The 11,864-nt window shown below is 34.2% G+C and overlaps 3 protein-coding genes across 3 annotated transcripts in view; 2 read left to right on the top strand and 1 right to left on the bottom strand.

Moving 5' to 3' along the window:
• The first annotated feature begins 6,168 nt into the window (after nt 1-6,168).
• LOC141825356 (transcription factor MYB30-like) lies at nt 6,169-8,003 on the top strand. Its single transcript, XM_074712740.1, is given in 5 exon segments — nt 6,169-6,301; nt 7,097-7,226; nt 7,499-7,714; nt 7,716-7,908; nt 7,911-8,003. Coding segments are annotated over 5 exon segments (765 nt in total).
• Nucleotides 8,004-8,277: 274 nt separating this feature from the next.
• LOC141825625 (uncharacterized) lies at nt 8,278-10,737 on the top strand. The gene is made up of 10 exons (XM_074713009.1): nt 8,278-8,535; nt 8,637-8,696; nt 8,767-8,814; nt 8,894-9,026; nt 9,093-9,169; nt 9,526-9,621; nt 9,712-9,782; nt 9,912-10,002; nt 10,080-10,212; nt 10,529-10,737. The coding sequence occupies exons 1-9, from the start codon at nt 8,278-8,280 to the stop codon at nt 10,188-10,190; spliced, it is 945 nt and encodes a 314-aa protein (XP_074569110.1). The 3' UTR covers nt 10,191-10,212; nt 10,529-10,737.
• Nucleotides 10,738-11,719: 982 nt separating this feature from the next.
• Nucleotides 11,720-11,864, bottom strand: part of LOC141823770 (putative histone acetyltransferase HAC-like 1) — a 9,096-nt gene continuing 8,951 nt past the window's right edge. Inside the window, exon 10 of the mRNA XM_074711011.1 lies at nt 11,720-11,733. Coding sequence (XP_074567112.1) covers nt 11,720-11,733 — 14 coding nt within the window. The remainder of the gene's footprint in view (nt 11,734-11,864) is intronic.

The raw sequence follows: 11,864 nt of genomic DNA, 5'->3' as shown, positions 1-11,864 counted from the left end.
CGAAAACTTTCAATTATAATATATGCAGGCACATCCTTTCAATTTTACAACAAATCTATCATAGTATCAACTTAGCACATTACACAAATTTTCAAATATCCTTTTACACATTTAATATACTAGTATAAATTATTTGATTGTTAGAGTAAACAAGAATTTTAACTTTTAACCAAATAATTAAACTAACAAATCTTAAATTTGTTGCAAAATTGAAAGTATATGTTTGTTCTAGATTCGTTAAAACATTGAAGTTCATGCTTAGATTTAGTAACTATCCTAAAAAATTGTAAAAAAATATAAAACCTTGCTGGTATTTAAGCACTAAAAAACCCAAACCTAAAAGAAAATCGATCCTTTCTCCTCGTACCTAATCCATTTAGATTTCAAACGGCGCGAGCAAACTACTAATCATTGCCATCCAAGATCCTACCTTTTCCCTCCCCATCCCTCTCCAAACTCCTTCTGCCATGTCCATTAATCCATTCACAATGCGACGAAGTCCGAGAAGTGATTACGATCGCATAGGATCGCAGAGAAATCCTACCTGGGCCTCGTCGTCTGGCACGTCCCGGTAGCAATCGAGGGCGTTGCGGTGGCGGTCGAGCACGAAGTAGCGCTTGCGGGGGTAGTGCAGGCCGAATCGCTTGTATCGGAAGAGGTACAGCCACCCCTCCACCTTCTCCTCCTCGCCCCCTCCCTCTCTGCTCCCCATCGCTGGACGCTGACGGACGGCTCCAACTTCCAAGGAGTCAAATTCGTTGGCGTTGCGGGGACGAAAGGGAAGCGAAGGCGTGGCTTAGTGGCTTTATCTTGCTTGCTCGAATGGGAAGGCGACGAGTAGCTGGCCGACGTCGAAGAGGAGTAGGAGGAGGCGAAAGAGGAGGAAGACGACGAGGGAGGAGTCGCGAGGCGGTGCGAGCTGGTACGGCAACCGGTTGACGGCGTAAATTTTAAATTTAAAAAAAAAACAAATTTAATTATTTTAAAAATTATAAATAATTATTAAATGAGGAGACATCCATTTAATTTAATTATATTTTTATTTCTTAAAAAAATAAGTATTTAGGGCAAAAATTGAAAGGATGATTATTTATTTTTATTATCAATAAATATCGTTATCGTGGTAGTTATATATAGCAAAATTGCTTCAATTTTACTAAAATTAATACATATAAAATAAAATATTATTTATTAAATTAATCGATATTATTTCAACTTAATTAAAATTACTTTAAAATTATTTTGTAATACAATATGGAATAAGTGATACCGGTGATAATCATAATTATTATAATAATATTAAAATGATCTTAACCAAATTGAAATAATTGTAATTAAATTTAAATAATTTTATTAAATTAATAATAAAAAAATATCTTGCTATAATGGTGCTCTATCTTCTAACAACTATATTCACAACTACTTGGATAAGATATTATATATATATATATATATATATATATATTAAATTTTATAACTAATTTAGTATATTATTAATTTAATATATTATTATTAAATTGACTTTATAATTTTATTACACGCTTGGAACTTTTGCACATGTATTCAATTATCAATATATATATATATATATATATATATATATATATATAGTTTTTTTAAAAAAATAAAAATTTAAACATCAAATTAAAATAACATTCATGTTTTATTCGCATTTAAGAAGGGGAAAAAGGATCCTCGACATGGTTGAGTCGAATTTCAACGAAATCAAGACAATGTCCTCCCTCTAATAACAACTATAGTTTTTTAATTTACTTTCTCATAGATATATAGTTGTGAGACTACTGAAGTGGATTCCATTTTTTATTACAAAAAAAAGGAAAAAGGTCGTAATTGAGTGAAAAAAATTCATTTTGAACATTATTTACAAACGTTAGAATTGGTTGCGTCACCAACTAGCAAATAATAGTTTGAAAAAAAACATTAAAAATATGAAACTAATTAATAGAAATTATTTGAAAGCTTTTGATATTTATTAAGGAAATTTTCTTAATTTCAGTAATTTAAAAATAACTGATTTTCTAATTTCATTTTTAAATAATTAAAATGAAGAACAATAACTATCAAATACTTTTTTAAAAAATCATAACATCACACGACAACGATTTTATTATTACAAGCAACTATCAAATACTATGGAATTAAAATACATTTAATCTCATTGAAGGGCATTTATTGCAAGGATGAATGCCAAATTAATGATTCAACTGTGCGAGGACGACTCATCATCTAACTGGTTATTAATTTCAAGCTTCAATGAATTGAAGAAGATAACATCAATGATAAGTTCAACAGATAACACATGATAGTCCTCGTAGCATAGCTGAGTTAGTTATGATAGAACATATTTATAGAAGAGAATAAGAGTTCGAATCTAGATGAAGCCGAGTAATTTCGAATAATTCCCTGCAAACAATTTATTTTTAGAAGAAAAAAACTTTTAAATCTTCACTAATATTTGCATGTGATATTGAATATAAAATCGTTGAATGAGACGCAGAAAAATATTTTCTGAAAAAACCAAACAGATCAAGAATCACATCTTTTAGTGCCACAATGGAGTTCCTTTTCAGAAAGAATGATCATGAATCTTTATTATTTAAGCCAAAGGACTTGTGAAAAATAGGGATATCCAACCGCTACAGAGGATAACAAGAACTCTGTGTATTGCTGAGACATTCCCTGATTGTAGTTGCTAAGGATGTGCCTTCGATGTAGTAATTCTTTTCTTAATGATTTATAATTGGCTCGACAAAAAGAGATTGCATATATGTTGGCTTTTGGTAAGCGTAAGTCTGGTATAAAGGCTAATCAAGTTGGTATATTGCATAGACCTGGTGCTATTCATTGGAGTTCTTATTATGATTCTGTTAAGAACTTGATAGACATGTATGCAGCAACTTGTAAGATCCTTAGAAATTTCAGTGAAAATGGTCAAATGGTGTTATACGCGAGGAAATTAGTGGTTTATGCAAAGTAATTATGAGTTTTGAATTTATATTTGTGTTATTTTTTATAGAAAATATCTTAGAAATCACTGACATTCTTTGTCGAGCTTTACAAAATAAATTACAAGACATTGTGAATGCTTTTAATATTTATCTCAACCACAAAAGTTATCCTTCTAAAATTTAGAAAAGATGGTTGGAATGGACTTTTTGAGAAAGTAAAAGCTTTTTATGAACAATATAATATTGAAATACTTAATATGAGCCGTGGTTATAAAGTTAATCGTTATTGTCAAAAACGAGATCATGTCACAGTTGAATATGATTATCACTATGATATTTTTAATACTACAATAGATTTTTAAATGATGAAATTAAATTATAAATTCAGTGAGGCAACAATGGAACTTCTTGCTTTTTGTTCAGCTTTAAATCCTACTGTCTCATTTAAAAAAAATTAATGTGAGTGACATTTGCAAGCTTTATCAAAATTTTATCCTATTAATTTCACTCAATAAGAAATTCATGCTTTGAAAGCTGAATTAGAACACTATCAACTTAACATAGTTTGTGATCCTGAGTTTCAACAAATTTCTACTCTTTCTATATTATATAGAAAAATAATTATGACCAAAAAGGTTGAGAGTTATGTTATGGTTCAGAGATTGATTCGTCTTGCATTAACTCTTTCTGTATCAATTGCAACAGCAGAGAGAACCTTTTCTGCCATGAAATTTCTCAAAATGATACATCGTAAAAAGATGGATGATGATTTACTTTTCGATTGCATAATTCTCTACATAGAATAATAATTATCTGAGAAAATAGATTTGAAATCAGTAATAGACAAGTTTTATATTCTAAAATCTCATTGAACATCACTTAAGTAGATATTGAAGTATTTTATATAAAATTTAAACTGTGTAAAAGGATATTGATATTTTATATGAAATTTAAACCGTTGAAAGTCGAGTTATTATATGTGTAATAAATTTTAGCCAAAATTATTATTATCTAATTAAAATTATTATAACTAAAACTGCTAAAATAATATTTGAATAAGAATATTTTTACAAATTAAAAAAAAAGATAGAGTACTTTTTAAATATTTTTAAAAATAAGATATCTTTTTTTACAATAATAAAAATAAAGGGCATTTTTTATCACAGAAATTACTTATTTAGTAATCTAACAGAATTATTTATAAAAAAATATTATATTTTTTTTCAATGTAAAAAAATAATTAATTAATTGATGTTGGGCAACTCACAGAACAGCCAGCGCGTCGGTCGAGGCTCGCCTAGTTCTGCGGCCGAACCGGATAGCCCATTAAAGGCCCAATCACATAGTGGTTTGGGTTTTGAGCCGGTTTAGTCCTTGTCTCGGTCAACCGGCAAGCGAGCCGAACCGGTGCGTGGCTAAGAGTGGTGAACCAAATGACTCAACCGACTTATCCTAACCGATCAATGGGTGTTAGATTCGATAAAATTATTATTGTATGATTTAATAATTATGAATCTAAAGAAATAATTTTTTATAATATAGAGTAAAACTGACACTCTAATAAAAAATGACAAATCTCAATTAGCTCGATTGACTATCTCTGAGGTGGCTGATCCGGTCCCACGAAAATTTCTCACTGACTACCAGAGTAAATCGGGAAGTGCATACAGCGGTCAACTCAGACGCCCAACATCCTTTGATTGCGCTCCCCATTTGGAGAAAAATTTTTACAAATACATCATAATTAGGAATCAAACCGTAAGTACCTGGGTGACAATTCGATGTCCTACCGTGACACCATTGCCTCGGGGACAAGACTGACACTCTAATAGAACAAGTAAAAATTGACTTTTCGTACGGAAGCACACTTAATTTGACAAAGCAAACGCCACTTTCTGATTTGTTGACCTTGGAAATTTGTTTATTTCGTTGGATATCGTCCGTTGAAATTTTATCACGTGCTGAAATTGTTTTTTTGTATAGACAGTGAGTCGTTGTCTGCCCGATAATAGAAATAGAGAACGACAACACGTGTGTTTTATTAAAAAAAAACATAATTTTATTACGATTTTCAGACAAAGCCGCGTGGACACGTTTCCTTTTTTCTATTTTATGATTCTGGTCAATGTTACTTTAGTGATAAAAATTATTTATTCCTTAAATTGATAATCTTGCATTTCGTAGTTTAAGATAGAAATAAGTTTTCTTTTTCATTTGATTTATGAAATGGAATAAAATATAAAATATTTTTTTTATATTGAGTTCATAGGAGTATTATAAATAATAAATAATAAATAATATTTTTTTTGTCACTTATTTTGACTTGTGTATAGCAATTGATTCATCATGCTTGCATAACCCAACGAAGTCAATAGTTGTTGGTCTAACTACCTTTATGATAGTTTGACTATAGCTCATTCGACTTGTTTAGTATAACTTGTGTATATTCAGTGCATCTTGTTCAACTCAACTAGGCATGATCGACCCAATGACTTTGCCATCGGTTCTACCCGTGTAACTTGTGCTCGATTCAACAATCCACCCTCTTAGCTACTTGCCACTTAATCTATTTGACCTCTTAGCCATTTATTATTTTATAAGATCAAAATCTAAAATATAAAAATAGAAAGTGTTTCCACAACTTTATCACTCGATCAATCTTGTTCCACTTAATCCCTTTACGGTCAAAGAATGAGAAATCTTTCTTTTTCTCCCACTACTATACGAATCAAAAGTTCCTTTCCATCTTAAAAAAAATCCTCTTTTCAACATTGTCTTTGTCATTCGATCCACGAAAAGCTTTAATAAATACCGATAACTCTCTGATAGAATATTAGAACGGAGGGATCGATTAATCAAAAACTATTATCCTTTTGAAAATCAAACAAGAGAACTTACTATCCTTGTCAACTTCCATCATACATTGCACTCAGTCATTCTGTGTTACCAACCAAAGACTCATTGTCAATCGAGTGGCCTCTTGTCACTTTGACTAATCTCCACCCAATCCCAAGACTTCTTCCCTCTCAAGGGAAAAAACACAAAACAAAAAGCAAAAACAAAAAAGCATATATTTTTAAAAATGACTGAGATCGCAGCCCACCAAATGATTCCCAACTGTTTGTATATATATATGCAGCATATCCTTTCTCTTGTTTGTGAAGTTTAGAGTGAGGTTCAACTTGTTGTTTGCTGCAACATGGTGAGGGCTCCTTGCTGTGAGAAGATGGGTCTGAAGAAGGGGCCATGGACTCCGGAGGAAGACCGGCTGCTCGTCTCTTACATAGAGAAGCATGGCCATGACAACTGGAGAGCTCTGCCTAAACAAGCTGGTACTTGTTCTATATGTGCCTTCTGTTTGCTTGCTCTTTTGTCTCGGAGATGAAAACATGTCAGTTTCAGCTGGTTTGCCAAACTGAAAGTGTTTCTGAATTTGAAGATCAATCGATACAAGATTTCTTTCAACTTGGAGTTCCTGAGATGAAAACATTTCAGTTTCAGTTTCAGTATTCTTTAGTTTCTGAGATGAAAACAATTTAGTTTCAGTTTCAGTGTGTTTAAAGATTAATGCAAGGTTTTAACTTTAAAAGTTTAAGATATGAAATCCTTTCAGTTTCAGTTTCATTTCTGAATTTGAAGATCAATCAATACAAGATTTCTTTCAACTTAGAGTTCCTAAGATGAAAACATTTCAGTTTCAGTTTCAGTATTCTTGAGTTTCTGAGATGAAAACAATTTAGTTTCAGTTTCAGTGTGTTTGAAGATTAATGCAAGGTTTTAACTTAAAAGTTTAAGATATGAAAACATTGCAGTTTCAGTTTCAGTTGGTTTGGTAAAGTGAAGTGTTTCTGAATTTGAAGATCAATCAATACAAGATTTCTTTCAACATTTCAGTTTCAGTTTAAGTTTCAGTATCTTTGAATCTGAAGATTAATAACACAAGGTTTCGAACTTTCAGTTGGTTTGGTAAACTGAAAGTGATACTTAATTTGAAGATTAATACAAGGTTTTAACTTCGAAAGTTTACGATACTAAAACAGTTCAGTTTCAGTTAGTTTGGCAAAGTGTAAGTGTTTTCTGAGTCTGAAGAACCAAGTTTGTGACATGATTGATTCTGATAACTCCAGGGCTGTTGAGGTGTGGGAAGAGTTGCCGGCTTCGGTGGATGAATTACCTCCGGCCGGATATCAAAAGAGGGAACTTCACCAAGGAGGAGGAAGAGACCATAATCAAGTTGCATGAGATTCTTGGCAACAAGTGAGTATTACTATAGTCGACCTCAACTAATTGAGACGAATATTGCTTGATGATTGAAGATGAATGTGATAGATATCGCGAAGTCGAATTGAGTAATAGGATAGTGAAAACTGAAAAGCATCCAAAAGATTCTTTCTTGGTTTGGATTTACCAAGAATTTGTAGTCTTTCAAGTTGATTTAAAATACAACTAGCACACTGTTCAACATCCTGAAATCAAAAATTTTAAGAGTTATTTTAATCACAACTTTGATTCTGTCATTTTGTTGTCAGGTGGTCGGCCATAGCATCAAAGCTCCCTGGAAGAACAGACAATGAGATCAAGAATGTATGGCACACTCACTTGAAGAAGCGAGTCGAACCGAATCAAATTGTGCAAGCCTCTAGACCCAAGTGTCGTGCCAATGCAACAAAGTCCGATTTTGAAACTAAACCAATCGAACCAGAATTGGATTGCCCGAGTCACGGTCCCGCGTCCCCGAGTCAGTCCTTCAAGTGAGGCCTCGACCCCTGACATCAATTTGTTCAACAAAGCAAGTGAAACTAGTAGTGTAGATGTCAAAGAAGAGGCTATGACTACGGTTTCTTCGTGTGAGTTTTCCGATATTGAGGATAGTCTATGGCTAGATGCATCATTTGCCGAAAATGACCCCTTTCGGAATGATCCATTGGCATGGTTCTACTATTCTCGTCGAATGGCAAAGAAGATGATGGAATAGATTTTTGGTTGCGGGTGTTCATGGAGGCAGGGGACTTTGACGAATTGTCCGAAATCTAAAACATTTTAATTTGCCATTGTAAGATAATGAGAATGGAAGATTGTAGGAGATTATCGATAAATACACATAATCTCATCGTGCACTGAATTTATTCGATAGACGAAATCGGAAACTTACATTATAAAAAATAAAAGAGAGAAAACTTTGCATTTAAAAGAAAAACTTGTGAACCAAAAAAATTCAAATGAACACTATAAAAGGAAATGGATAGGGCTTCAGATTGCTGACGGCTGCTGCTTCGCATCAGAGCAGAAACAGAAGCGAGGAGTAAAAATGGCGTCTTTGCTCGTCTCTCCTCCTCTTCCCTCCACGCTCCGCTCCTCTCTCGCGCTGTCCTCATGCTTCCCAATCCCCCACGGCGTCCTGGACCGATCCTTCCCGTGGCGCAATGATCCCACGAGGCGTGGAGCCCTCGCTTGCCTCGCCCTCGCGGAGTCCGATTTCGCTAAATCGGGCGGCGGTGACAGCAGCGGAGACGGACAAGGAGGAGGCGACGATGAGGATCTACTCCCCCTCCTCCGTGACCTAGCTGTAACGAATAATTTCCCATTTTGATTCAATCGGGATTTCAGTTTCAGAAAGATGGATTTTTTTTCTTTCGCCTTTTTGTGATGGTTGGTGACCTAAATCAGGATAGCTTCGTTCTCCCTCCGGATTACCTGTCGAAGCTCCCTCGCGATCTCCGTCTTGATGTAAGATCGCCCAATTTAGCTTCGTTCATCATAATGTGGGGATTTCTGCATCACTTTTATCTCTTTTCAGTTGAATGATGCGGCCTTTGATCTCTCGAACGGACCTATCTTGGATGAGGCAAGTACATGGTTGGTGGATGCCTCTTGCTTTTGTTATCCATCACTTTGTAACTCGATTCAACCCAACTTTGATTCAGTGTGGCGAAGAGTTGGGGAATTTGCTTCTGAATATTTCAAGAGCATGGGAACAAGCTGATACTTCGATGTCCAATCACCTCGCCAGGCAGTTGCCATCAATGGATAGCTTCTTGACAGAGAAAGCTAAAGCATGTATGGACTGTAGTCATTGTTTACTCTTCGTTCAACTTTTACCAAGTTTGTGTTCTGTGGATACAGCATTTGGCAAACGGTTGGTAGCGTCTGGAAGGAGATTTCAGGCGATGGGGCAATACGGTGATGGAGAGTTGCAAAAGGTCGATCAATGATCAATCTAATGAGGTTTTCAAACCTTTAGCATTGAAAACATGATTTATCAGAATTCTTTTTCTTGAGCCCATAATTGGTTCATATGTCCATTTGAAAGTAAGAAACAAGCTCTTTGATGGAATCAGGAGTAGCTATTCTTTGCAAAATAGCTTTTTAAGGCAAAATCTGTGGCTACTCCTGATGCGTTTCAGTCAATCATGGGAAAAAAAGTTCATGGTCATCCTTCTCTGATATTATATGAAGCAAGTGGATACATTGTTTATGTTTTTCTAGTTGGTAAAGATGAAACTAAGAATTGTAGTATACCTTTCAAACTGATACATCTCATGATGAATTTCTTCAGATTGCCACAGAGATGATTAAGACTGGCAAACAGCTATCTAGATTTCCTGTCATCAAAACAGCTGAAAAATCTAAATCAGAAACCAGGACTTTTAAGGTAACTTATATGTTGCTAATCTAACTATCTAGTATATATGTATCAATTGGCAAAGACTGCCAATCTAATGTTTTTTTTTTTTTTTTGCAGTTTGGTGAATTACAGGTTGCATTGACTTCTGACAAGGCTTATATTGGTGCTGGAATTGGTCTTATTTTTGGGTATAGTATATAACATCGATGATGCTCCTTGTGTGAACTCCATTCATTTGCTACCATTAAAGAGTTATTATGAATTGTAGTTAGCAGGATTCTAACTGGTTTTTCTGACTTCTATGGATTTAATTTTAGGGTTATTTCATGGCAGCTAAGTCAAGGCATCCAAAGCATACCAGAAAGTTCTCTAGAATATGCAAATGATAATGCATTGCTATTGGCAAAGGTGATTTAGTTTGAATTTGGATTTTTTGGTAAGAATTGGTCCTGACGTTCAATTTGTTCCATGCCTTTTATGATCAGTCACTGAGAGGAGCTCTTCTAGTGTTATTCTATTCATCGACAATTCTATCTGCATTTGCAACAATAGGGCTTGTGTTGCTCGGAAGACAACTGAGCTCTGAAAACAAATGAATGTGAATGTTATTTCTATAAGGTATGCGGTTAGAATACTGGCACATGAATTTATACCTCTTCTTTAGCATTTCTGGCAGTATTGTTACCTTCTTTCACTCTCAAATTCGCTTTTATCATGCTAGCATCCATCTCTGACTAAAATTGTTAGGGAAATTGATCGTATGCCTCTCTTTCTTTGATACTTGAACTCTTCATCTACCCCTTTGTCCCTGTGTGCCAACTACTGACACTCGGACACTAACACCTCTATTGGACACTGACATTGTTATAAACTCATATCTCATGTTTGGATTCACAATAATCTCATTGTTTCCTTTGTTTTTCTGATGTAACAGTATGGAAGTAGATTTGCAATTGTCAGATTAAAAAATCCTGTTATGCAAGCAACACATTTCAGGCGAGCGGTGTATCTACTGACACGAGGACGAACCGACTTCATCAGTTTGCTTCAGGTGACATAACAAGGCTACAACCTTTCTGGACTTTTAATCTCTTTTTGACTCTTCTTTTCTTTTCCATCACAAGATGTTATGTTTTGGTTAAGCAAGTGTTTTTGGTATCTTGTTAGTGTTATAGATCAAGTTCCTGAGTTCAGTGTTCATCGATCATCGTCAGTCGATTGTCAGTGACTTTCAGTGAAGTGATTCAAATTGACTGGAAATACTTCCTGTCAATTGAAAATAATTTTAGTCCAATTAGATGTGATTCTAATTGACTAAACACTTGAGACTAAATGAAACTTTAGGATAGTAAATGATAAACTACTCATATCACTTTTCCTCATTTTATCCAAATTAATTGTTTTAAATAGTTATTCCTACTCATAATCATTTCATTGTACTATTTTTTTTCTCCCTGCATTCAATTTCCATTATTTTTAGGAGATCTACATTTTGCACAAAATAATCATTGAATTAAATCTGGCATATGGTTGATCTACACAATGGGCCATGACTATTGTATAATTGTCCTTTAGATCTATACAATTATTATTGAGAGAATTATTTATCAATGCTAAATTATCTTTAAAACATAAAACAAAAGTGTAACTCAATCAACCCTATAATCTAGTGTAGACATCTATCACTTTTTGCGATATACGTTTAGTATACGAATACGATACATCGATATGTAACACTTAGATACTTGTAAGATGTATCATGTGTGAAAATCATTTGTATCCTATCTATTGCTAGTCCTCCTAAACTTCATTGAAATAGAAAAGGAGGCAATGTGGACTAACAAAAACAAAAACATGAAACCAAACCCTAGAAGGTTGCATATCTTAGGTTGAAGGCTTCTCTTATCGGATCGAATTGGATCATTGGAAGCTCTCATACCGAAACCAAGTTTCAAATTGACTCTCATTGAAGAATGACTGCCTAATTATTCGAAAAGACATTAGAATCTCATGATCGAATTATATATGTAATGTAAAATTTTGGAAGAGGAATGTTGGAGCCCTCTTTCTAGGTCTGTCCATGATGGTTGTGGCCCTTAAATTATAGGACAAGCTTGAGTCCCCATCACTGTAGGAATCCTAAGAAGACATCCAAAGGGAAAAATACCAAAACCAAGAGCAGGTAAAGTCAATTATCTCAAAATTGAAGCGCAAGAATAGGTTCATACTTTCTCCGACTGAGCAATTCGGTTCGATCGATCGATCTTTCA

Source organism: Curcuma longa, chromosome 3, assembly GCF_044706935.1.
Source record: "Curcuma longa cultivar G26 ecotype Majalengka, Jawa Barat chromosome 3, ITB_CL_G26_1.1, whole genome shotgun sequence".
NCBI classification, from domain to species: Eukaryota; Viridiplantae; Streptophyta; class Magnoliopsida; order Zingiberales; family Zingiberaceae; genus Curcuma; species Curcuma longa.
The sequence above is the reverse complement of the archived record's forward strand: the minus strand, read 5'-3'. Positions and strand labels throughout refer to the sequence as shown.